The sequence below is a fragment of the Lepidochelys kempii genome, chromosome 8 (assembly GCF_965140285.1).
Source record: "Lepidochelys kempii isolate rLepKem1 chromosome 8, rLepKem1.hap1, whole genome shotgun sequence".
NCBI lineage: Eukaryota > Metazoa > Chordata > Testudines > Cheloniidae > Lepidochelys > Lepidochelys kempii.
The window spans coordinates 5,226,881-5,254,827 of NC_136387.1; the positions used below are offsets into that span (position 1 = coordinate 5,226,881).

General features: G+C 41.4%; 1 protein-coding gene and 1 long non-coding RNA gene across 9 annotated transcripts in view; one reads left to right on the forward strand and one right to left on the reverse strand.

The window, feature by feature from the left end:
- The window catches only part of LOC140915534 (uncharacterized), a 46,991-nt gene extending 45,315 nt beyond the window's left edge, over nucleotides 1–1,676 (forward strand). For both annotated transcript variants that reach the window (XR_012160191.2, XR_012160192.2), the window contains exon 3: nucleotides 1–1,676. This exon is cut by the window's left edge and continues 439 nt beyond it. This is a non-coding gene — a long non-coding RNA (uncharacterized LOC140915534).
- Nucleotides 1–27,947, reverse strand: part of GRIA1 (glutamate ionotropic receptor AMPA type subunit 1) — a 163,208-nt gene that overhangs the window by 18,577 nt on the left and 116,684 nt on the right. For all 7 annotated transcript variants that reach the window (XM_073355277.2, XM_073355278.2, XM_073355280.1 and 4 more), the window contains exons 12-13: nucleotides 6,389–6,587; nucleotides 5,144–5,391 (exon numbers count right to left, since the gene is read on the reverse strand). In XM_073355277.2, the coding sequence (XP_073211378.1) occupies nucleotides 5,144–5,391; nucleotides 6,389–6,587 (447 nt within the window). The remainder of the gene's footprint in view (nucleotides 1–5,143; nucleotides 5,392–6,388; nucleotides 6,588–27,947) is intronic.

The following is a 27,947-nucleotide window of genomic DNA, read 5'->3' on the forward strand; positions in this document are numbered from 1 at the left end:
AAGCTAAATTGCCAAGTTTTCATTGCTCTTTTAACCTGAATTAAAGTTAAAAACACATCTTTTTTGTTTTTGCAGGGTAAATCTACCCTAAGTTATGAGTTAAATGCAGTGACAGTGACTATACATGGTAAGTTGTATGTAAAAGTAATGAATAATCTAGTAACACACATGATTATTTCTGTCTTCTAAAGCAGAATGGAAGTTAATTAGCACAGCAATCTCTGATGAACAATTTGCAGAAGATGTAGCTAATGGATGATCTGAAAGAGTATGTAATTCCTATACAGGCATATGATATTAACACAGTAAATCCTCTGTAGAGCCTCTGAATGTAAAAATCACTCTGATGATATTTTGTGCCATGTGTTATACATTTTATTAATTTTTTCCTAAGAGATTTCTTTTAAAGTAATTGGTTCTCTCTCCAGTTCACAAGGAGTATAGGAAGCCTCTGATATTTCACAGTGACAGGGTCCTTGAGGAAAGATTTAGCTGCCTGCTACTTATTTTCTCTGAAATGTGTCATTTTAGGTGTATTTTTGACAGGGAACATTTTTATTAGTTTATGGGATTTGGAAAAGCTGACACACAAGTTTATAGCGCCTCTGGAGAACTTTGCTGAAAGACCAGGAAGCCAATTGCAAAACAAGAGCAGTCCTATTTCTCCCTCCCTAATACATTGCTGTTTCTTTTTAAAATGCGAATTAGAGACTCATATTGTGGGTGTTATTTCATTGACTTTAACCGATTTTGGACAATTTGGCTTTGCATTATTGTTTTGTTCCCCAAAGCACCAGATTTACCCATTCGATACTGAATGATGTCCAAAGCCAGGTTAATCTGGGGGAGTTGGGGAAGGGAGCTCTCTTCCACTAACTCCTGGCAGCCCGACATATCTGACACTGAGCTGATGGATGGGGAGGGAGCTGTGCATGTGCTATAGGATGAAGGTTGTTTGTTGAGGTTTCCAACCCTGCTCCCATTAAAGTCAAGGTCAAAATTCCTGCTAACTTCAGTGGGAGAAGGAGCAGGCTCTCAATATCACTTTTGCCACTGAAAAAGGATATTTTATCTGTTCTCTTATGGCTTCCATGCAGAAATAAAGAAGGAAAAGATTAAATCTGATCTAAAATTCAATCACCTAGCTCTCAAAAGACATAAAGTGAAGGAATCAACTTTGGATGAAAGAAAAAAGGACTACCAAGCCTGATAGCTAGGATTTCATAAGTGATCAAAACATTATTATGGAGAGAATTTAGATCTTACCAAACATACTGACTCAAGTGCTTTCAAACTTAGGAGAAATGTGGACTATGATGCAAGCCAGAACCGATGGTTGATGTGTAAATATAAAGTTGGAGATCCTCATTTCTCATACTGGGGACTGGCTGGTAAGCAAATCCTCCTTTTACCCCTAATGAATGTTTACAACTATGTCTCTGTGTATATCCAGTGTAGTGGAGTACGGGTGAATGACCTAAGCTTTTAAATGATTTTAACCACTGGTTAAATATTATTAAATAGTTTAAGCTGATATCAGTCCAGCTCTTTGCAGTGTATTAAAATGTCTTTCTGTACCAATGAGCTTTACTTTGTATAAAGATGTTGGCATAATCTAGTGATGACTCAGGCCCCATGTCTTTAGGAATGTATAACATCCTTTATCAAACAGAACACAGTGGCAGTGGTTTGTATATCCTACATGTGGTTGCTACTTTTATATGTTTTTAAGTTATTAATGCAAACTGGCAATAGTAGCCCCACTTACATGTATTATGAATTTTCTTTTTTTGGGTTAAACTAAAATGACTTTTCTCATTTTTTGCCATGACAAATAAACTGCTTTAATTATTGATAGCATACATGATATGCCCATAGCGTCTCAGGAAAAAGCAAGAAAACTTCCTTCTTGTGAAACTGATCCTGCTCCCATTGAAGCCAATGGTGAAACTCCTGTTGACTTGAAAGGAAACAAGATCAGGGCCCCTAAACTCCCTCAGCCAGTGATTTGGATTTGTTCCCCGGGTGACTGAGTGTCACCTTGTTCAGTGCACTCTTTTGTGTGCAGGGCCCTATGGTGAAGACACACATCATATGATGACTGTAAAGAAAATACCAAAAGCTTGACAAATAAAACAACAGTGAAACAAAACAAACATAATGGGACAGAAAATGACAGCACCTGTTTCAAAGAAACACCAACAGGTCAAACGGAAAATCAAGCATTCCTCCTTTGCTGTTAGACTGGTTTGGGAATTGGTTCCACATGCCGTTAACAGAGGTTATGATGCAAAAAAGAAACAGCAGAAATGTTGTATTCTCCTGCCCAGCAAAGAGATATATGGATTAGCTGGATTGAGCTGATTCTTTTGCATTCCCCTCTTGTAGTTTTGCTGGTGGATTATTTTTTGTTGTTGTTGTTAAAAGCATTGCTAATGGCTTCCTTACATCCTGAACATTGCAGGACAGACTGTTTTTTGCACATTAGTCCTGCCTCTTAATTTCCATATTTGCAAGATGGAAAATAAATATTGGCGAGAGTATGCTGGCAAAAGCCCTGAAGCTCTGATAGTGCATGCACATTAGTATGGAGAGACCCAAAGAATTTCATAGCCTGGACAACATTTGAATAGAAAGATTGTCTTAAGGACCACCTGCTCTCCATTCACAAACTAGCCACATCTCTGGGGCAGCTACAGCACTTGCTGACATGGAAAGTATTTAATGCATTTTTAAAGCTGGAAACCATGGCCCTGATTGAGTGCCCCTTGATGTCAGTGGGATCAGGCCCAGTAAAACCAACCAGATCTTCACTAGAAAATGGTTTGCAGGGTGCTAGTGACCTAGGACCCCAGTTTAAAATTCTCCACATTAGTTTATAGTCAGTGAACAAGTATCCGTCACTATTAAGCCTCCATTTATAAAGGGTTATATACTGATCAATAGATGTTTTAGTAAATGATTAATCAATTGCAATGGAGTTCCATAGGGCAATAGATTGCTTATCTCCAGGTCTTATCACCATCTTTAACTCATTCTCTGAGATGCTTGTAACCATCCACAACACATAGATGTGACACACATGTCTGCGACATGCTTATAAACACCTCGTGATCATTTAAAAACCCTTTATAAATGGAACTTTAACCGAAAGCGTGACCCAAACAAGGGTACAATTTTTCAGACTGCAGGCAGGAGGGTAGGATTTTGTGACAATTACTGTAGATGGTATTAGGATTCATAGCATTTTGGAAAGAAAGTGGCATCCCAATATATAAGTTGCAAGGCCAATAAAAGAATAAGGAAGCTGCTCATGCTGCACCTGAGTAGGTGAAATCCTGAAGTTTGATGGGACACAGGTGGGCTTCAGACCACCGGGCTTTTTAGATCCTTTTCTATCCTCTAGTTCTTCTGCATTCTATTCTGACAAAGGGTGGAGCTCTCAGCGGCATTCTGATCACTTGAAGCTTATTTTACTTTCTATTAGGACAGATCCCAAGCTCCTCACTCAGTTTTCACTTAGGCAAAACTCCTATTGAAGTCAGTGGCACCTCAGGATCTGGTCCATTGTGTTTAATGCCTCACTGAGTTTTGAAAGTGAAAATTATTCTGTAACTGATCCTTTTGTACATTGCTTTCCTACATAGTTTTTCTTTTGCTTGACTTTTTTACCTTAAAAATAGCGATAATGTCAAGTCTTGTCCTTCCTTGATTTTTGATGGAAGACTGATTGGAGGACATACACCTGTAGATTGGGAGCTGGCTCTGTCCTTAACTGAAGAGGGGACAGGGTTGAATCCATGAGTAAGATCTTGTCTATGCTTTAGATTAGCCCCCGTTCAGTCATCACAGGCCAGCAACTGGCATAGCTGCGTTGGTGCTAACCCCAACTGGAGATACACGGAAAGCCATGATTTGCACCAGTTCCGGTTTCTCCCTGCTTGAAAGTGGGATAAGTTCAAATGGTGCAAATCACAGCTTTTCTTACCTCTACATGCAGGTTTGCTTCAGCACGGCCACCCCAAATACTGGCCAGCAATGGCTAAATCTCAATACAGACAAGGCCAAAGACATCTTTCCTTCCAAGTGTTAATGAAATGAATAGAAAAGTGTTTTAAACAGTCTGATGAAAAGACAATCACTTCTACCTTCCTTCAGTGAGGTTTCGTTTTCCTTTTTTTAAGTTTTCTGATGTCATAAACCTACTAGACCTCCAGCTGTCCATAGAGTCTTTCAGGGCAGAAAAGGCCTGAATTTCTTAATGTTAAAAAAGGCAGGAAGAAAAACCGCTTTAATTAAAAACAAAATCCCCAAACAAAACAAAACAAAAACAACCCCCTCTTTCCCTACATGCTAAAGATACAAAAGCACTTATCTTCGTGCATAGGTTCAGGTAGCAAACTGTAAGCACTCAGGTGTGAAAATGTTGCCTCCATAATAATCTTCTTCCCATATTCTTTTGTATTTGTAACCGTACTAAAGATCTGGATTTTGTGCCTTCTAAGGGTTTTTTAAAAAAAAGCCTTCAAAAATATTTGTGATGGTGTTTTAGTACAGGCCTTTGGCAATTACTGTTTTGGGTTCAGAAATGTTGGACTTGTACCTCCTGGAAGATGTCAAGAGCCCTAAACTCAGCATCTGCACTGAACTCTTGTAATTAATTGTTGTTTTTAGCAAGGATGAGAACGCTTCATTTTTCATGTTGTCCTCATGTGTTAGCATTTCTTTTCACACACACACACACACACACACACAAATACTGTTACCACAAGAATCTCTCTAAGCATGGATCCAAACCAGGGCCATCCCATACATTGCAAAGATGGGCATTTCACACACCACAGGATGAGCCTCGCTTCAAAATAATGCTTTATTAATCAATGGTTACGATGCCGCAAAATCCCTTAAGGAGTGCAGCTGCATTCATAATGAATGGGCCAGTCGGAGGCCAATTTCCATATGCAGGGTTTGAAGAATTAGTCACTCCCATCACTGTTGAGCAGGAGTCATGTAGTTTAATGGCCTCATGCTGAGAATTTACACTCCCTGCTTTCATGATTAATATGGCAATGGAGATTGAACTGTGTGGACATATTGATGTATTGGGCTGCATGGCAAGGAAAAGCAAATCCAAGCTACTTACCTCAGTGCAGACCCCTTTGGTGTTGCAATGCCATAGCCTTTGGAATCCAAGTTACCTCCCACCTTCATGGTGTCACATGGCTTGCGCTGCTCTATATACTCATTCATGGTGGATTCCAGGAGATAGGCATACTTCCCTTTTGACTTCCTCACCCGGATCATCCCCTCTTCTGTGGTCCTCACAAAAACGGAGGGTTCTGCTGATTTCATGTACGTCCACATCTTCTCAAACACGGCGATTTTAGATCGCTGCATGGGGCAACACAAACCCAGCATGTATTAGCCTGGAAGCAGAGGCTTGTGTACCAGGGGAGACTCAGAGTTAGCTTGAGCATGTACCTGTGGTTTGTATTAGTAAGGAAGGCCAGCTGTGTTAGAAATAGTTTAATGAGTGACTTTAGGTCAAAGAGCTCAAATACCCCTCAAGCTCTCTGCGTCATTTGCTTCAAGCAATTTCAGGGTAAGAACAATCTAGTAATGAGTGTCATTCACCCAGGGCTGGATTGTGTCTGTTAGGCATGAGCAGCGTGGGGCTATATCTCCCTAGAGGGAACAATGGGAGGTGGGATTTTCAGCAAGCAGAATTCTCCACAGAGTCCCTGGTGTGGAGGGAGAGCATACCCTCTACCAGAAAAGAGAAATCACAGGAAGGAGTGGAGGGATTATCACAGCCTATAAATACTGTACTTTGAGTACACCAGTATACTTGGAAATAAGAAAAGTATTTAGATGCCAACGATGGAAGGATGAGAAGCTAATGTTCAGACTAGATGTTAGGGAAATGTGCTTAACAATAAGAGCAATTGGATGGCAGAACAGACTCCCAAGGGAAGTGGTAAGGTTTCCATCCCTGCAGATGTTTGAGGAGACATTAATGGGAATGTTGTAGGAAGCAAAATGAAGGAGGTAGACTGGATAGCCAACATAATCTTTTCTGGCTCTGCTATGTATGCTTCTGCCATACATAATGGCAGCGTATTTATATATGGTAAGTGGTTCCATTTAATTACAGGGCAAACAAAAGATTTATTATTCTGTAAACTTGAGTTGCAAGTCATAGGGTAATTACTTTTGGAACTGCTAAGTATAATTACTCAGTAATGTGCAGAAGCATATAATTACTGTATGTTTCTAGGTTATTTACAGTACTCAGCAAACTTCATGATCTGTCGTTTCCATGGAATGGCACAAAGGCTGACATGATCTTTTTGTTTTGTATATGAAAGTCTTAACCATTTTCTCTTACCCTAAAAAATTCTTTAGTTGACCCAGCTTCCAGGGTCCCGTAGGCAATCTCTGTCTGCTTGGCTAAGTCTTCTGCACTCTCTATGGGGGACACCATCCGCTCCACTGTCAGGAAGGCAGCCAGGTTAGCCGTGTAGGAAGAGATGATGATCAAGGTAAAAAACCACCAGACACCACCAACTATGCGGCCAGAGAGGGATCTAAAGACAAAAGGGAAGGGTGAGGGGAATCAGGATGAAGGAGTAGAAGATACAATTCGGTGATATAGGCCAGAAGTGTGGTATGGGGCTTAACACTCTATCAGCGACTGCTGAGCAATGCCAGCTCTTACACCTGTTTCCTGGGAAGCTCGGTGTCAAAATGGGAGAATGCTTCTCTCTCTATTTCCTTGCTATATGTGTCAAGACACAGGCTTGAGTGAAACAAAACTATCACTGCTGGTGAAAAATAATGTTTGCACAGTAACATTTTCTTTAGTTTTCATTCAGATGAAAAAAATAGCAGAACACAGCAACAAACAATAGGAAACTTTAAATTCCTGGTTAGGGTAGTACTTACCTCAGACAGAATTCTTTACATGTATCAGGAACAAGTGAAATCCTAGCAATGATATATGTCCATGTTGGATCATATTAAAGAAGTTCTGTATTAAAATCACAAATGAGTTTGATTCCCCATAGTTTAAATTCCATTAATTAAAGAAATTCCTATAAAAATAGACTCTAAAAAGTGAGAACTTTGGAGTCTGATTCTGCAAACCAACTTCCAGGAGCATCAGATGAGCATCTGACAAGGCCCTGCTCCCTCCTCATGTCCAGGCCACCTGGCCAGTGGCTTGGCATGAGCAACTCTAAGGCTGGTAACTATGATAACAACCTTGCAGAACCTGTGTGTGTGTGTGTTTGTATGAATGAATGTGTGAATAAATATGAGATTGAATGGAATGTTATAGCTATAACTAACTGCTTACTATGATTCTTTCTGTATTCACAATAAATGTGGTATTTTGCCTTTTCCCCTTTAATAAGATCCTGCTGGTTTTTATTTTATTGGTATAACATCCAATGCTAGATAAGGATGGTAAAATGATCAGTCATGTGCAGAAAAGGCAGAAATATTTAATAAATGTTTCTATTGTGTATTTGATTCCTAGGTTCATGAAATTTAAGGCTAGAAGGACCATCAGGTAATCTAATCTGACCTCCTGTATATCACAGGCTATTACATTTCACCCAGTTATTCCTGTACTGAGCCCATTTGGAAAGAAATGGGATGATGTAATTCATATCTTATAGTCATAATGAAATACTTTATTTTCCATCAGTAACTAGGGAGGAAATTAAACAGCAACTATTAAATTAAACATTTTTAAATCTGAAGAACAGGATAATTTGTATTATTCTGTCTGAGTACTTGTAAGAGTATTAAAAGAATGGGCCGAGACATCCTTTGAAACATTAATGCTGATTTTTAACAAATCTTGGAACAGCAGGAAAGTTCCAGAGCACTGGCTAAAAGCTAATGTCATACCTATATTTAAAAGGGATAAATGAGATGACATGGGTAACTAGATGCTGACATAAATCTCGGGCAAAATCATGGAAAGGCTGCTATGGGATGCAATGAGTAGCAAATTAAAGAATGGTACCATAACTAATGAAAACCAGCATGATTTTATGGAAAATAGGTCTGGTCACACAAACATCTTTTTTTTGTCTGAGATCACAAGTTTGGTTGATAAAGAAAACTGCATTAACATAATATAATTAGACTTCAGTGAGGCATTTGACTTAGTTCTGCATGACTTTCTATTAAAAAAACTATACAAAATCAGCGTAGCACATATCTAAATGGATTAACAACTGGTTAAATATTAGATCACAAAAATTAACTGTATATGGGAAATCATTAGCCAATGAGAATGTTTCTATGGGAGACCCTCAGGGTCGTAGCTCATTGGCCCAATGCTGTTAAATATCTTTGTCAGTGATCTGGAAGAACACATAAAGTCATTCTGGTAAAATGTACAGATGATATGAAAATTGGTGGAGTGGTAAATAGTCATGGCACATGTCAGTTATATAGATTGATCCGGATTGCTTGGTAAACTAGGCTCATCTGAACAATATGCATTTTAATACATCCAAGGGACAAGGGAAATTCTCCATCACTTGGAGTCTGTAAATCAAGACCTGATAGCTTGCTTAAAAATATGCTATAGCTCAGACAGAAGTCATGGGCTTGATGCAGAGTTCAGCGTGTGAGGTTCTTTGTCCTGTGTTATGCAGGAGGTCAAACTCAACGATCATAACCGTCCTTTCTGGCTTTATAATCTATGAATCTACTGCATTGTCTCTCCAGTCAGATTGCCAAATTATTCTAGGCATTTGGAGACAGACAGATAGATAGCTCAAGCAGGAATTAATTTACTGCAGTCAAACATTTTAATATCATTTTAAAGGGAAGATTCTGTTTTAAAAGGGATTTTAATAATGATGCTCCCTCCCCAGATTGCTTGTGCTCTTTCCTTTTTAGCCAAACACATCTCAGGCAGGAAGGAAATCATAATGTTACTTTATGCAGCCAGGCTGGCAAGGAAGGGGTTACCTATCAGAAACACTGCATCCAATGAAGTGAGCTGTAGCTCACGAAAGCTCATGCTCAAATAAATTGGTTAGTCTCTAAGGTGCCACAAGTACTCCTTTTCTTTTTGCCTCCCTCCTGTGACATCAACCTTTTCTCTCTGCAGTGTGTCTCTTTAACATCCTCTGTCACTGCCCTGAAATCTGGCCTGGACTATGGCAATGGAGATATAGCCTTTAAATGACAGACATGGTGATGACACATGTCAACATCCATTCCATCCTGTGTCTGGGTTTGCATGAGTTAATGGATCCAGCTGCCGTGCTTTCTAGAAGTCATTGTGGGCTAATGGCAAACAACTGGCAAACAAAACTCCACACTCCATTGCTCCAACTAGGGAAAAAACAAACAAACAAACAAACCCCACACTTCACTAATTGCAGAAATCAGAGATGGAAAAAGAGTGAAATAAAGTAGTCTGTTCCCTGCACCGCTCCTCTATATTGTATATTACTGCTTTGTCCAGGCTATCTTTAAATCTCTTGCGGATGTGGGAGTAGCTGTTCTCTCAGACATCATGTCATCTAATTTATATCAATCTGACCTGAAATCCCTTTGGTCAAAATTGCCATTCTTTGAGCTCAGACACCACTTAATGGAAACCAGGGACCACATTTGCTCAGCAACAGAACTCTTCTGAATACATTTGCAATTTGCAGAAGGGCGACCACACATTTTTAATATTGGGGAAATAAAAGCCAAAGCATCAAACACACTCTCAGCTTCACACTCCTGGAAGAGCAATCAGAGCCGTTTTCACAAAGTGCAGAGAGAGCAGTGTGCAGGAAATATAGCCACAGTAAATAACAGGGACAAAACAGCAAACTGTTGACTTTACATTGTTTTTTCTTCTTCCAGATTTGAGAGTGAAATGATTGCTTATGAAAGTAGAATTGGCTTGAGCCAGACACTGGGCAAGTGGCTTTCCAGCCCCTCTGCCATGGCATCTCAGTGCTGATCTGTAGCCCCCCTGGCTACTTCAGTCCTAAGGCTTGCTTAACCAGTCATGTATATTGCATGCTGCTTCTGTGATGTCAGCAAACCATTATCACCTGAAACCTGAGCTGGAGTGAAAAATTTCAAAGCAGTGGCATGTATAGTCTCATGTAGAATCCCGCTCCCTGATCTAGTACATATAACCTACCTCTGAAGTGATGTTCATAAAGGTGATAGTTTCTTTTCTTTAAAAAAAAATCACCTCTTACAAAGCAATAGGAACCCCATATTTTTAATATAGGACAGGTTTCATGAAGGTAGGACACTGTTATATTGTGACCATCTTGCAGCTGTTCAGAACCCAGCGTGACACAGGTTAGTTGCCTTGACCCAGATGAGTTGTTGGCTATCTCAGCAAAATGGCCAATGACTAGATGGTCCCAGAGACAGAACTGCCTCCCATAGAGGTGTATGCAGTGTAGTTATAGCTCTGTCGGTCCTAAGATATTAGAGAGACCAGGTTGGTGAGGTAATATGTTTTATTGGACCAACTTCTGTCAGTGAGAGAGAAAAACTTTCAAGCCACACAGAGCTCTCCGATGCTTGGAGTACCTTTTCCAGATCTGAAGAAGAGCTCTGTGTGGCTTGAAAATGTCTCTCTCTCACCAACGGAAGATGGTTCAATAAAACATATTATCTCCCCCACCTTGTGTCTCCCCAAGAGGTGGTCATTCTAAATCAGAGTTAAGGAATGATGTGGGGAAATGTGAACTAACACAACATTCTTTCTGCAGAGGATCTCAGTCTCCAGGTCTGTCCACTTCAACACCTTTCACCAGAGTTCACAACACGTTACTTTTAATAAATGGTGGAGGGTGTGGAGAGGAGTCGATGGGTTCAGTGAACACACCTTTGGATCTGCAAGAAACAAAAAATAACCCCAAATGTTTCCCTAATTAGTCTAGATGATGTGTGTTTGGGGAAGGAAGCATTTGCAAAAGGCAAAAGAGGCACCAAACAAGAGTAGCTGGATAACGCCAAATCCAACAATTTCTGATGATGACGGCCACTTCAACCTGGCAAGCAACACTTGCACAGCTAATTATTACATTCATCCTCCAGCTGCAATTATACAGCTTTTCTTCCCTGATGAAGCTGGGATACATTTGTGACTTGTTTAATTCCTGTCAGCTGCAGTTAACTGGACCCCAGCCTTTAGAATGCAGACACCATTACCTTATTCTTTATTCATTTATCACTTAGAGGTTGCCTACTGAGAGCTGCAGATGGCTTTTGCTTCCAGATCACGCACCTGTCATGAGCTGGATAAATAAATAACAATGGGGTATTTGCATCTGCTCCCCACAGAAGATGACACCCAGTGGAGACAGCCACTCATCCTAGTGTCATAGCAATGTGCCTAATCACAAGTGGAAGCAACAAAAATCTCAGACATGATTATGCCTTGTTATGTAATGGTTCATCAGAGACAAAGTTGAAAAGCAACATTTTGTCCCCATTGCTAGATATGTAACTTAGAGTTAGAAACCTTAAATCAAGGCCTCTGCGAGTACATAATAATGAATTGGCTCAGATTGCAAGCTCTTTGGGGCAGGGGGCTATCTTTTAGGTTTGTGTTTGTACAGCACCTAGCGCAATGGGATTCTGGCCCATGAATGGGCGCTACCACAGGACAAGTAAATAATAATAATGAAGGGGAAATGTCCATGACGAAACATCACAAGATTGGATATAAACCTACTGGGCATTTCTACGATTCGATATTAGTGACATATGTTAAGCAGAAGGTTCTCAATCTGGACTGTTGGGGGTACACAGATAGACTAGCCAGACTCTGAACCCATGCTCAGAAGAACAATGGTACTGCTTACCAAATTGAAATGGCGGAGAAGACAACGGCAGCTTATGTAACATATTTTATAGCCCTTGCCCTGTTGCATCTGTAGACCGAAAAGAGGCAGCCATGCTATCACCATGGATAAAGGTTTCAAAAGTGCCTAAGTGACTTAGGACACCAAGTCCCATTTTTTAAACCAGTTGCTCTGAAGGTCAAGCCCCAACAAAGTCTATTGTGTGTTTTTATACTGCTTTATATTAATAGGCAATATGAGGTTTGAATTCCCTTGCATTGAGTATTCTCATGTCTCCTAGTCCATGCCAAGCATAACGTTGGGTTTGTCAGCTTTCCACTGTTCTGAAACTGCTGTTAGTGACTGAGCACTCTATTGAAGTAAGGAAAGATTTCTGTGCCCACATCCTTTAGCCCTCACAAAGATACGCTCTGGGTCTTGACATTTGGATCGGTGTATTTAACTCTTGTATTCATTCATAATGATGACTGTATTAATACTTGGGAACGGCAGCCTTTTTAAACCGAATAAAATCCTTGCAAGTAATAAGCGGAGAGGATAATAGTGCAACAAGAGGCTTGTTTGGCTGACTCTGGGATGTGGGAAATGATGACATAGCTAGATTAACCAGATGGGGTTTTGTTTTGATTTGTTTTGCTACATTGCTTCCTCTGCCATCAGAGCAATTCTCTTCTACACATTCCAAATTGAGACCCCTGAAGCTCTTCTTCCAACTTTATCTGGCTGGCCATAATCACCCCATGCCCTCTGCCCACCGCTGATTTTCTATTACCCTTATTACTGCCAGCTAGCAAGGCCCATCTCTCCAATGGAATAACACTGAAGTCCTCCAGGTACCATGTTCCTGTAGGAGTTGAGTGCTGAATTTTTTGGTTTTCTATTTCCACTTTGTGCCGCATCAGAGCTGGTCAGGAACCGGGATTTTCATTCTGTGGGAAGTTTTGACATTTGGGGAAAAAATCCAAATCGGAATGAAAAGCAGGAAATTCTGAAATTTCCTGTGAAATGAATATTCTGACAAATTTCAATTTGGGACCATTGAAACATTTCATTTTGATAAGGTAAAAATGTTTCATTTCTTCTTTATCATTTCAATTAATTTTGTTTAGAATTTTACACTACAGTAAACTATTGTGTGCAAGATAATCTATATGATGTTAAATTAAAATATTAATTTTCATATTATCAGTCTAAATTAAATGAATTGAAATGATAGTGTCATATCCAATTGTTCTACCTTATCGAAACAAAATGTTTCAGTGTTATCAAAGTGAAAGGAGAAATTCATTTTGACTTTCTCATTTTGTTTCAGTAATGATTTGTTGCAATTTTTCCCCATGAACAACTCTGCCAGAAGTAACATGTTCCCACAGAATGTTTAGGTGTCCACTAAAGCACATCTTTCAGTAGAAAACTGTTCCATAATTTTTTTTCTGGAGGATCATTCTCCCTGTGCAGAGGAGCTCTCCGTTTGTAGAGACCTAGTTGTTGTGCCAGCTATATCCCTCACACCTGGCATGGAGTGAAAAGGGTGAGGGACGTTCCAAGGATAGGATGGTACATAGCAGGGTGGAGCTTCTCTCTGCCCCATCCACCACTGCCAAGGAGCTTATGCCAGTAGTGCAAGTTAAAGGCCCTCCTCTGAAGATCTAACATGCATGAGGACTGGGAGAGCTGAAACCAGTTCCTTGGCCACCCTGTCTCCCGTCACCACTGCCTTTGAGTATCTGCCCCAGGGTATTTCTTGAGAATTTCTATACCTGGACACCAAAACATTGTTTTCAATAGCATCATTTTTGTGCCATTCAGTGTTTGTTATTGTATTTATGAACATGCCCACCGTCCACTGGCCAGAGATTTAAAGGAGAAGCAGGGAGGAATGCCAGGGTCACAGGCCAGGACAACAGCCATAAGGTTAGGACACAGACAACATGCCTCCTCCTTGGCATTGACTTCCCTCTCCCCCCATACCCTCATTCACCACCTGTCCCAGTGCAGATTCACCTACTGTCCTTTTGGGCTGTCTGGTAAATGGCCTGTATTTTCACCTGTCTGTAAAAGTTAATAATTAAAAATGGTGCCCAGTCAGGTGAAAATTTAGGATTTTGCCAGGCAGGCAGAATGCTGTCCATATCTTAAGGTATCATGGGCAGTCTGCCAATGGTGCTTTAGTTCTAAAGCCCACAATTCCTCTTGCTCTTGCAGGATGAATCCCACTGACCAACATTCAACTCTTGTTTTTAAAACCCCTCTCCTCTCCTGCCTGACAGGTGAGATGGTTTGGCCCCAGAATGACCAAGCCACTGCGGATAGTGATGAGGTTTCAATTCCCCTTAGTTCTCATGGAGTGAAGGTTTTCTGTGTTCTAGTTTTAGCACTGATGGATTCTTCACAGGAAAAAGAAAAGCATCCAGCTAATGTCTCATTTCTCAAAACAAAATGCAATCCCAGATCAGAAAATTTGCTCTTTGATCTTATCCCTCATAGAAGGTAACTGAACCTAACAGGAATTGGATGTGCTTTGCCAGCTTATTACAGAGAACATCAATCCTCTAGCAGAATACATTTCTAAAAAAAAGATTAACAAGATCATCATGAAATATACAAAATAAATCTCTTTGAAAATTTTTTGAGTAGCTTCTCCATTCTCCCCCCTTCCCCTCTTAGAACTGATTTCTTCTGGAGAATTGCACTTAAACTGACAGCGTTTTAATTAGAAATGCAAATCCAGGATTCTAAAGAGATGGCTGTTTTGGGAGGATTTCCCAGATTTGCTGTTAAATTCATTTCTAATAAAGGCTTATTTAGCCAACTGACATATTTGTCAGTGAACGAATTTATGCAAAAATGGTGACAGAAAATCTCTTAGGCACCTGTGGAGCAAATGCAACTTTTGTTCTTCTACATACACAGCCTATGTTCCCAGACAGTTGTCTATTAACATGGCAGTGACCAGAGATAATTGCACGTGTACATGGGTGGTTAGATTTGGCAAGGCATCTAGTGAAAATATTTCCTTTGGTTCTGATTTGTGAGGGGCTTTGTCCTCTGCTTTTGCTCCCAGTTCCAAATTTAAACACACCCTAAATCTCAAAGCTAAAATCAGTCAAAATCAATGATTTTTTTTACTTCTTTATGAAAGCATAAAGAATTGCAAATTTCACACTTTCAACCCCAAACCACAGATCAGCCCCAGGTTTGTGAACAGTGGAGGCTATTTTAACAGACTGGGTCTGAGAGTGTGGAATTCATAACAGACTGAAAGCCAGGGAAGTTTTGTGTGATTTTAGGAACCATTGTGCCCAAAATGCCTTTTGCATACCTTTTGCATATTACTCATATACCAACTCTGCTTCCCTGCATAACAGCCTTGGAATTTTGATTGCAAACCTTGGTGTTAAAAAGGACCCTCAAGAGTACCTCTTGTATATGTGTATGAACATATTTTCCCCTATCATTTTAATGGCACATGTTAGCTATGCTCTCCCCAACTCCCCCCCACAACTTTTTACATGGTGGTAATGAATGCATCTTTTAGTTCAATGTGGCTGAGTACATAGGCTTCAACCAATCAGAATATTTTATGCAAATATGAGGGGTTTAAGTAATAGGAACATATCCTTATGGAAGTCTGAATACTGTATCTATTATATTCTGTGGTCTCATTTTAAGCCCCTAAGAGATTGGAAAAATCAGGAATGCGCCAAGCTTTCATTTATCTGTTCACTGTCTGGGGAACTATCCTTTGCTATAGCTTCAGATATAATAATGAAGCCCAGACTGCCTATCAATACCAGCGTATTGCAAGAATGAGAACTATTCTAGGATCCAAGCAGAAACCATTATATAAAGTTGCTCTGGGTCCATTTACTGTTTAAAGATGCAGTGACCATGCATATAATTTGCAAATAAGCAGTCTCCCTGATTAATCTCGAGTTTGAATCCCAATCAGAATGGATTTAATCATACTGCCATTGTACACAGAAGGCCTTCAGTCCATGCGGCATTCTGATTTGACTTCAGTCTGTGCGGGTTTTATTAAATTTTACAGTTTGCCTACTCCTCCCTTTCTGTCTGTCCTCGGGCTAACAACCCTGGACAGTAGGGTATTCCCCCACCCCTCCTTCCTTGACAGAACAAATTCTCATTTTCTTCCATTTCTATTCACTGGGCAAAATCTCTCTCTGAAATGAGTTTTCGTGCTTAGTCAGAAATGTATTACACCACTTACTGCTATTCAGTCTCTCTTTTTCTCTCTAGTCTTTGGATCTCATGGCAGCTGCAGTGCTGAGTATAAAGGGGACTTTAGGGATCTGGCAATAGCTCTTTTCAAGACACCCAAATCTGCATTTCTGACAGAAGAGGGGCATCTAATAGTCTGAGCAAAGGACTAGAGGTCAGGAACACTTTATTTCTAATCCCAAGATAGCATTGCCACCTCCTGGGACCAAGGACAATTCACTTAACCTCTCTTCTTCAATTTCCCCTTCTACAAACAGGTGATAATAATAGAAGTTACATCATTTAAGTGGGCGTCATGAAGATTCAGTCACTGGGTCAGATCCACCTCCTGGACTCTGCTGCTGCATGTCTGGTGCAAGCGTCCTTCTGCTGAGGCACTCCAACCACTAAACAGATGGGAATAATGAGTGACATTTCCAGCAACATCTGCTGGTGGGGCACCAGTGAAAGTCCTTGTTGGGGAGAGGAGGCAGTACTGCCTCCTGCCAGCTCCCAGGGTGAATTCCCCTCTGGTGCCGCTGGTCTCACTGACTCACAAAAGTGCAGACTGCATCCTTCAGTCTGGGCCAATAGGTAGATAAAGAGCTCTAGAGACTTTATTATAAATACTAAGTGTTACTAGTGGCCTTATAGACTAGGCTGTAGGAGGTCTGGACATCTTGGCTTTAAAGTAGTGGGTGAAATTCTGGCTCATTAAAATCAATGGGAGTTTTGCTGTTGACATCAATAGATCCAGGATTTCACTCAGTGTGCGTCTCTTCTGCTTTCAGTCCTGTCCACTTAAGCAGTGAGCATTGACCATTGGCAGAGAAGCTTGTGGCTGTTGTGAATCCATTCTTTCTACCTCTTAATGCCATTGTTAAGGGTGAGGATTATTAAGGAGAAAACTCCAGCCAAACATTTTATGCTTATGGGCAAAAGGAAAAATTCAAGCCCACGAAGGGCACCGGTAGCCACTTCTACCCATTATATCACCCCAGAGTTCTCTCACGAGTAGCCAACTTTCCAGTTTAAGAATCAACTTTTTAAGCAAGCGCTGAAAAGCTCTTTGACACGTTTCTTCAACATGTCAAAGACATGCTTTATACTATTAGAATTTGTGCTTGGCCAGCAGGCTTCGCCAGAGCAGCTTCCTGTTCCTTAGCGCCACATTTGCACGCTAAACCACTAGAGACCGATGCTGTGCTGATGGATACCAGTTGGTGGGAGGGATAGAGAGAGAAGGATTCAGTCTTTGGGGTGGGTACTGTGTCATCTCCATGTTTGGAAGATGCAAAATGCCTTTGGGGTGCCCCTGCAATATAATTAATGTAGTCACTATGACCTACAAGAGAATCATACTTCTGTCCTGCCAAAGGGTTCAATAGTTACATGAGCCTGAGACCTGAGATGGGCAGTGGTCTTCAACCAACCGAAATAGGATGGGATTGTCAGATTGGTCTAGGGGATTTGAGTGTCTGTTCATTTTAATTGGAATTGACATCCAAATCCTGTAGGTGACTTTTGAAATCTGTAATTTCCATGCAATAAATGAGACATCACATCAAAGTGACTGCTCCATAACCTAGAAAATGGCCTCTTACAACCTCGTCCTTTACAAAACATATTCAAAATGACAAATAAGGGAGATACAGGAGGAGGAGGAGGGCAGTGTGTGTGGATAGTGACTAATGACTGACAGTGAGTGACAGTTACATTCCATTAATTCCTCTATGGCTACAGGAGGGCACATAGCTACAATTACCAAGAAACCTCAGTCCTCCAGTGCACCTTTCTGTGATGACCCACACCGTTCCATGGCCCAACGCTGTGATACGATTCTCTAACACTGATCTGTAACCATGTGTCCCGTCCACACGCCACTGTGTTAAAATTCCCTAATCATCCCAGCCACGCAGTTAGCCTTGTAGGGTGAAATCCTGACCCCACTGAAATCAATGGCAAAATTCCCCAGTGGGACCAAGATTTCACCCATAGCAGAGATGGGCCCTAACAAACCCAGGATAGGGTGGTGGTGGGGGGGTCCACTCTTTATCTTTGGCTATGTGTGTGCAGCTCACACAAAAGTCAATCTGGCATCTATCTGAGGGCATAGAATCATAGAAGATTAGGGTTGGAAGAGACCTCAGGCGGTCATCTAGTCCACCAACCCCAAATAAATCATCCCAGCCAGGGCTTTGTCAAGCTGGGCCTTAAAAACCTTTAAGGATGGAGATTCTACCACTTCCCTAGGTAACCCATCCCAGTGCTTCACCACCCTCCTAGTGAAATAGTTTTTCATAATATCCAACCTGGACTTCCCCCGCTGGAACTTGAGACCATTGCTCCTTGTTCTGTCATCTGCCACCACTGAGAACAGCCGAGCTCCATCCTCTTTGGAACCCCCCCTTCAGATAGTTGAAGGCTGCTATCAAATCCCCCCTCACTCTTCTCTTCTGCAGACTAAATGAGCCCAGTTCCCTCAGCCTCTCCTCATAAGTCATGTGCCCCAGCCACCTAATCATTTTCGTTGCCCTCCGCTGGACCCTCTCCATTTTGTCCACATCCTTTCTGTAGTGGGGGGCCCAAAACTGGACACAATACTCCAGATGTGGCCTCACCAGTGCCGAATAGAGAGGAATAATCACTTCCCTCGATCTGCTGGCAATGCTCCTACTAATGCAGCCCAATATGCTGTTAGCCTTCTTGGCAACAAGGGCACACTGTTGACTCATATTCAGCTTCTTGTCCGCTGTAATCCCCAGGTCTTTTTCTGCAGAACTGCCGCTTAGCCAGTCAGTCCCCAGCCTGTGGCGGTGCGTGGGATTTTTCCATCCTAAGTGAAGAACTCTGCACTTGTCCTTGTTGAACCCCATCAGATTTCTTTTGGCCCAATCCTCTAATTTGTCCAGGTCACTCTGGACCCTATCCCTACCCTCCAGCATATCTACCTCTCCCCCCAGTTTAGTGTTATCCATGAACTTGCTGAGGGTGCAATCCATTCCACCATCCAGATCATTCATGAAGATGTTGAACAAAACTGGCCCCAGGATCGACCCCGGGGCACTCCGCTTGATACCGGCTGCCAACTAAACACTGAGTCATTGATCACCACCCTTTAAGCCCAACGATCTAGCCAGCTTTCTATCCACCTTATAGTCCATGCATCCAATCCATACTTCTTTAACTTGCTGGCAAGAATACTGTGGGAGACCATATCAAAAGCTTTGCTAAAGTAAAGGTATAGGCAGAAAGCAGTGAGCTGAGTTATCTGTCTCTTTTCTGGGACAGCTCCATCCTTCAGTGTTCAGGATCAGGTTTTTAAAAGGGCCCTGATGAAGGAAACCTGGAAAGACAGATTACCCAAAGGGTGCACACCTGTTCCATTCCAGAAGGCTGTTAAAAATGGGGAGAAAATAAAGAGCAAGAGGAGAGCAAATGGGAAGAACCCAGAAAAGGATCACTGATGGCTGATAGGGAAGTCAGAGATAAAAACATATCCAGTTGTTCTCCTAAGTGAAGGTGCTATGGAAACTCCCTATGATATTGCCAGGTACATTTAAGGGATGGGTGTTTAGGATAAAGCTTTGTATAGAATCTAAAACTAGACAGTTTGGACAGGGTGATGGTTTCCATGAAAGGCAAAATAATTATTGTTTGGCTCGTGACGTTTTGGAAGCTTGTGCTACAAGCAAAACACAGTTTTAATTCCCCCTGAGCAAAACTTTCTCTGTAAAAAAGCTGCTCACATTTTTCTCACTTTGGTGACATTTGTTATCTTTGCTGCACAAATTTCACAAGGTGACAAGCATAAAATTCACCAGAGGCACTAGCTGAGGTGCCTCAGGAGAGCCATTACTCAGGAACTTTCTCTGCTTCAAGTAGCACTGCACTTTTCTTTCTTTTAAAATGGGTGCGTATTATGCTGTGTTGCCAGGTCCAACAATCTAACCCTGTTGAGATTATTAGGTGCAAAGATTTAATGTATTTTAGATTACATCCCACCAGTTCCTCGTTTCCCCCAAGGTCCTTCTTTTAAATTTCAAATGCAGTCACAGTTTCTGTTTGCATCTCTGAGACTGCCTTTGAATTTCAGGGCAAACCAGCTTAATTCTTCCCCAGTTTCACAGAGTGGCTGGCCTTTCTAAAGGGAACTAGGTCTCAGCCCACCTGTGACATGGCTGGTTTGCCTCCTCAGGTGGAGAGAATGAATTAAGTCATGTGACAGGTAGTCATGCATCTAAACCAGGCCTCTGGGAGGGTAGAAGAACACAGGCAGGTAGACAGCTACAGTTGCAGAGTGAAACTTCAGGGGGAGACAAAGTCTGCTGCAGTGGTCCTTGAGCAAGACTTTTGGGGCTGGGTACAAAGACCCAACTGAAAGATCCATACAGGCTCAGGAGCACTCAGGCCTGCAAACCTCCCAGGGCAGGGGGAGTCAAACCATCAAAGGGGCACATGTGCATAGAGTTACTGTTCTCAGCATTAACTCAGCTGCTAAAATTCCACACCTCTTTTTTTTTAAAGGGTCTGGAAACAATGCCAGGGAGAGCAGCTCTGCCTTGTCTGCCTCTGCTCAGCCACAGATCCTGACTCCCATGTGTGGTGTACTGAAAACTGTGTTAAAAATGGTGATCTATTACCTTAAATTCTGAGGGTTTTTCCTGGATCCTGCTTGCAGGTAGGGGGCGCAGTAGGGAAGCAGACAAGTCAACCTGCAGCCAGCCAGCCTACACTAAGGTGGGGTGAGCTGAGCTTTCTGTTTTATGGAGCAGCCTGTTTTCTCTCTCTCTGATTTTGGACTCTTGTGTGTTATCATTCTGAATTTGAAGGAACAAGGTATTGTTGTGTTACAGCCTTTCAGACAGTATTTTATGTTTATATGCGGGAATGCCGTGAAACATTGCACAACGTCAAGGCTTCATGAAGCCAGAGAAAGGAGGAAAGCATGCCATGGAGCAGAATGCCTTGTATTTCTGCTTCCACAGGCAAGCCCCACATGGATTCCATCCTTTTCTGACTATGCATGTGGAGTGGACAACAGAACCATTTATTCTTTAAAATCCCACTGAAATTCAGTGGGAATTGGGCATCTAACTCTTTTCACTCCTTTGAAAACCCCAGTCTTAGGGGCAGGGAAAGGGCCCCTGATTGATCTATGCTTATGCCCATTCCAATTTATCTTGGCTCCTCTAGATGGTCTCAGATTTTTAATATGTCTCCGAGACATATTAAGAATCTGAGACCATCCAACATATTAAGAATCTGAGACCATCTAGAGGAGCCAAGATAAATTGGAATGGGCATAAGCATAAATCAATCAGGGGCCCTTTCCCTGCCCCTAAGACTTTGTCTCCCCTTCCCACTTTCCTTCGTCCTAGTTGTTTTTCTTTATCCACAGAGTCCCTGTATTCTTCTTTCCTCCCTCTCACTCTAATAATCTTCCTCTTCCTCATCTCCATTATCTGATTTGGTTGTTTGCCTGCTTTTACTAATCATGTAACTTCAAAGGGGTATTGTGAGAATTAATTAGTGTTCATAAAGTGTTTTGAAGTCCTCCAAAGACAGATACTAAAACACTTTGCACTTCTATGGGGCCTTTTATCAGAGGATCAAAGATTCATTGCTGCTGTTGAATGATTACTGCTCAGCCTTTGGATCTGAGGGTAAGCAGCTACTTTCCTGGGCTAGGAAATAATCCAGAATTACCTTATGGGCATCATAATTGGATCAACCTCTTAAAAGTAGGTTGTTTATGCGTGCATGCACCCACCCTGCCCTGCCCTGCTGTAACACTACAAGATGAACCCCTCCTGACTTATGGACATAGTTTACCTCTTCAGGGTGATGTGGTGAAAGGTACCATCCATGAGTCCAGGAACAGTCACTTGTTATGGACTCCCTGTCTCCCAATCACAGGAACCATGGTGCTCTAGAGAATTACCAAGAATTACCAAGATGGCCTCTGAAGATGGAGCCTGCAAAGTAGCCCCTTGAGAGCTTTATCTGCTCAGCCACCCAGCCTCTTCCTCTGAGATTCTAATGTAGATTTCACTCTGCGCTCTGGACAAGGCATACTGTTAGCTCAAGACCATGGTTTGCCTCAGTGCATCTACTGATCTCAAGGGAAGCTAAAGAAATTAGTTTCTCCCAATGAAGACCGCAATAGTTACACGAATGACTACAAAAAGGAGTACTTGTGGCACCTTAGAGACTAACCAATTTATTTGAGCATAAGCTTTCGTGAGCTACAGCTCACTTCAGCTTATGCTCAAATAAATTGGTTAGTTGCTAAGGTGCCACAAGTACTCCTTTTCTTTTTGCGAATACAGACTAACACGGCTGTTACTCTGAAACGAATGACTACAGAACCTCCTGGGTGCACCTTTGTGGTCTACGCTGTGGACCACAACAAAGTCAATTAGCCTTGGAAGACACTTGCCTGACTGGAACGTCTCTCTTAAATAGAGCAAGACATGAAATGAAGGTGGTGGTGTGGGGGGGGAAAGACCCTATATGCAACTTCATGTCTCCAGCACACAGAGCCCAGAGACTGTCGCAGCACTGAGGAGGTTTTAAAATAAATTCTGTGATAAAAGCTGAGACAGCTGCTTTCAAACAGTGACTTTTACACACACACACACACATATTTAAATGCAGCTGTGCCCACACATTTTAGAAAAACCTGAGGCAATGTTACCTCTGAGAGCCCTGGTTGCATGTGGGTAAAGTTCCTGAACATGTTGATATGATTTCCACCTTCCCAATTCTCTGCCAATTCTCCTCCACCCTGACCAGTAACCCTGCAGTCTTGGGGCTCCTATCACTTTGCTTATGCGCCTCAATCCTTTCCTAGGATAGGCTCTTCTTTTCTGGGACACTCTATGCCATTAATATTTCCGCTCTTGGGTTTCTCCTGTGCAAAAGGCACCAGGAGTAAGATGTTTTGATGATACAGACAAATATTCACAAAGGACTAAGACAGCAGGCCTCCAAACACTTCTCAGTTTTGGGACTTATACTCAATGTTTCAGAGCCAAACAGTGAACATATAAGTCTCGAGCTTCCCCTCCAAGTCCCCCCACATTCAACCCCTGGGAGTTTGCAGGGATGCATTCTTTATTGAGCCCTGTTATGAAACTAAACCTGCTCATCACAATTTGGGGAATATTTTCCCCTAGGCACATGTGATTATTCTGGGTTTCTACATCATGTACCCAGACATAAAATTATCTCAGTGTCTGGAAATCTCTATTTAGGTTACAAAAGTGCAAAACAGATTGGATAATATGTTTCTGTGGGCTCATTTCCACTGCCATGGTGCAGGATGGAATGCATACCTTGTGTCTGGCAGACCGAAGAAGAGACCAGGGGATTGTGCAGTACTGCCCAATGAATAAAACCCATGTATTATCACGCTCATCACCAGTTCTATGGACACCACAGGAGTGGCACCTGCAGAGCTACAACAGAGGAGAAGTCTTTGAACATAAGAATATAAAATATCTCAGGAAAAGGTCAACCAGCCCAATTCACCCACCTCTTTTAAATGAACCTGAAAACCACCTTCCTGCTCGTTCCTCGGATCTCTCAATCCCTTCTGTCTCCAGAAACAGCCTCAACAACTGGTTAATTTTCTTTGCATGGCATCCGTCGCTTTCTTCAGTCAATCAGCTCTTTCAACTCTCCCATAAGAAGCAAAGTGGCATCCTGTCCCCATTTAAACACGTTCACTCCCAAGCTTTTTAGCATCACCCATGACATCATCAGCTTTCCCTGCCTATTACTTTGTGATTCTGTTTTGAGACATAAAGATACTGTGTTGCGATATTTGCTGGTTTCATGCACACGTTTGTGTATGTGTAATGACAAGGGAAAATGGTATTTGCAGTGTCACCCAATCAAGCACTTGGGAGGAAGTTTAAAACAAAAATTAAATGGTTATAATTCGTCCAAAACAGAAATTAAAGGAACTTCTTTCTCTATTGTTGGCCAGAAACTTCTGTCCGCCACCAGGGGAATAAAACAGCAGCTGTGGATACTAGCTCTAAGTATGGAATCCAGAAATATTCGAATCAGGGAATTCAATACTCAGCCAACCGTGTATCCAGAGAATGCACAAATGATATGTTATCACTGATAACAGTGATGTGCAGCACACTGGGGAGTTATTTAACAAAACTCCCCTATACTGGTGCTTGTGAAACAGATCCAGGGCTTCTCATCTTAGATGTAATAATTTTCTGGAGTGGCAACATAAAGTTCTGTGTAAAAGCCACTCTTGCAAAGGACACCACTTCAGGGAGTCATAGGTCACTGAGCTCCACAAAACCCCGTGTTCCATGGAAAAAACACCTCCAGCAAGTTATTAGAAAGATCTAACCATGTACATCCCCTGACTGGATTGAAACATGTTTGGGAAAATAGGCTACCAAAATAAAAAAGTCTCTGTTACTAATTCAAAACCAACAATTGAGATTACAGCATAAAAAAGGACATCTCTGATCCTCAAAGGATTTCCCACTGAGGTGAATAATGCCTAATCTAACCAGCAACTTCACATTTTTGAGTCCTCATAAAGCATTATAAACAGTTTAAAATGACTAACACAAGCTGTGCCCACATCAGAGATGTTCTGTTAAAACCCTCCAATAAAAATGCCAAGTATTTTCCATGGGAAATTAAACAACCACCCCCCAACCCCCAAATCCTCACTTTTTTTGAAAATTTCCATGAAATTTTTTCAGTTTTGCAGGGGAAAAAAACACAAACAAATAATCTAGAAAAAAACTTTTAGATTTCAACACCATTTTTAGTCAAACAAACAAACAAAGCAAAACAAAACGGTTTTTGGTTAAAATGTTCAGTTTCTGAAAACCAAAACTTGATTTTTTTATTTTGATTTTTTAACCAAAACCCAAACATTTTACCAAGTATATTTTCGTTTTGCTTTCCAGTTTATCTTTCAAAAACCCAGAACATTTTACATACACACACAAACAAAATGGTGAAAAAATGTTTTGATGAAAATTTGTTGATCAGCTTTAAAAGATAGTTTTGCTCCTGTATGAGAGGACAGAATTGGGCCCTACGTTTCTCTGTGTTATTAGTTAACATTTTTACTTATTGTAGCATCTTGATTGGGAGAGTCCACTGTGCAAGACACAATACAAAGAACATGCTAAGAGACTGTTCCTGCCCTAAAGAGCTCACAGTCTATATATGCAAGACAGAGAAAAGGTGGGAGGGGTAACAGATCAGTGATATGAATTGCTCAGCACCACATAGCAACTGAATGACAGTGCTGGGAACTAAAGCCAGCTCTCCTGACTCCCGGTGCAGCGTCCTTTATAAATAGGCTTGGAAGGTTTTGATTTTGATTGGTAAATGGCAGTTATGTCGATTTCACTGTACATACACAAACCGGTGAAAAAATATTTCCAACAATAATAATCAAAATTTATAGATAGGCAAAGTAAGAAAAATGCTACTTGAGACTTATTAGAGTCAAAATCCAGTGATCTAGACTTTTGAATTAGGCTTGTTGTAGGTGGACTAGCAAATAACTACTAAAACAGGTATGATGTGTTGATTTAAGTATATTTACGCTGTGTATTTTGACATGTGATGTTGACAATTTGTATTAACAGTTTATAAAGCTATAACTTTTTGAATTTCAATGTCTACTGTCATTACATTTCAATGTCTACTGACCCTGCCCCATAATTTTGTGCAACTATGAAAATTTAAATATTTAAAATGCTTAAAAATAAACAATCACATTCTGCCAAACCAACCTATATATTAAACAGCATTGACACTTCCTCTCACTTGAGCTAAAGGAGTAGCTCTGCTCTCTGGTAGTAGTAGCAGTAGTAGACTATTATCCTCCAGTGGCCTAATAACTAAAAAGGGCTGTGAAATATATTCATAACATAACACACTGGCAAAAGTGTGTGTGTATGTTGATTCCCTTTTTGAATCAGATTCGCAGATAATCCACAGGTTACAAATAATCAGCAAGTTTCCTGTAGGCATCTCAAGAGAAGGGAACTCAAACACCAAGAGAGTACTGAGCTTGTGGATGAGTTGAGGAAGGTGCTTGCATAGAAGAAGGCATAACAAGTGCTTGTGTGAGGTACTGACAAATGGATGGATAAAGCTGGCATTCAATGTTTATAATGCATTTGGAAATCCTTGGATTGAAGGGACTACCTGGAAATCCGATGGATTATTATTTGTTCTGTACAATTGAAATTCACTATTATTCTTCCAATGATATTTTATCATTTAAATATTCCTTTCCCATGAACCTCCTGTTCCCCTCATCACCTCTCCAAATGGAAGATGAGATAGCAGGGAAGAGCATTTTCCGAAGTTTCCCATTGTTCACTGATTGCAGCATCTTGGTTGCCATGGAATATGTGCAAGAACCAGAGTGTAGTTGCTTAACTTCATGTTGCTCAAACTGTTTGTTGAGCTGTTTCTATGGTGAGTCACCTAACTTCCTTCGCTAAGTGCATTTTAGATGTAAGTGTGGCCATCAGCTCCTAGAGCTTTGTGAGCACTGCCCTCCCACCACCCCTGGCCCAAATTTTCATCTTGCTGAGAGTAATTAACTCTACCAGGTGCAGGTAATTAGGATGCCATTAAATGGATTTCTAAAGTGGAAGGTGACATTTCCAGAAGTTGAAATACAACTGATATATATATTTAAGACCAGCTTCAGCTTGAGTTGCAACAAACTGCAAAACACCTTGGGCCTGATCCCAAACTCCTGAGTCATGGCCACGTCTTCAAAAGCCCCCGCAATATATCCATCCTCTACTAGAGTGGGAATGGAGGGGAGGCAGTTTGAACCTCCTCTGTCATTTGGCTTTTAGGGTCTGGTTTGTCCCCAGTGCCAGTTAGAGAAGACCTGATGTCTGCTCTAAATTGCACCCAGCCTATTGCACCCAATCAAGAGGCTGCGAGAACACTCCAGTCACCTTCTCTCACCCTGAACACACCCCTCAGTCACCATGGAATGCTTCCTGGAGGGGATCTGGTAGAGCTGTCGAGGGCCTCTCAGCCCTGGGGCTGTTCATTGTCCTGTGATTGGGACAATGGTGAACTGGGCCCAAGGGAGAGGCTCATGCTCTGCGTTCAGCACTGGTCCTCATTTTCGGAACTAATCAATTCTTATGTAACGGCTCAATAGAGCTGGTCTAAGTGTCCCAAATTTTGAATTTTTGAGAAAAAGCTTCATTTAAAATTTGATTTTTGACCCGCCCCCCTCAAACACTCCCTCCAACAATTTGTTCTGAATAGTTTTTGACCAGCTATACAGTGGTCAATTTTTTTCAGCAATTGAAACGTGTTGACGAAATTTCAAAACGATGACATTAAAAAAAAATTTCTGACACATTTTTCTACTGTAGAAGTCTCCAGTGATTTTTCAATTAATTTAAAATAAAATCTAAATAAACAAGAAAAAGAGTAGGAGGAAAAATCTTCATAATGAATTACATGATGAATATATAATAGTCTCTTCCACAGACGTGCTGCTGGAGGGAGTGAGAGGTAATGCCTGGAAGAGTGGCTGAAATGGAATACAAGAAAAACAAGGCAGGTGAGGTAATATCTTGTATTGGACCAACTTCAGCTGATGGAAGGTACAAACTTTTGAGCGACATGGAACTCCTCTGTGGAGCTCGAAAACTTCTCCCTTCCACCAGCAGAAGTTGGTCCAGTCAAAGATGTGACCTCACCTACCTTGTCTCCCTCATATCCTGGGTCCAACCCAGCTACAGCAACATTGCAGACAGTGACACTCCACTGAAACCGAGTGCTGCAGAGCATGACAACATACTCTGCAGAATTCCCCCA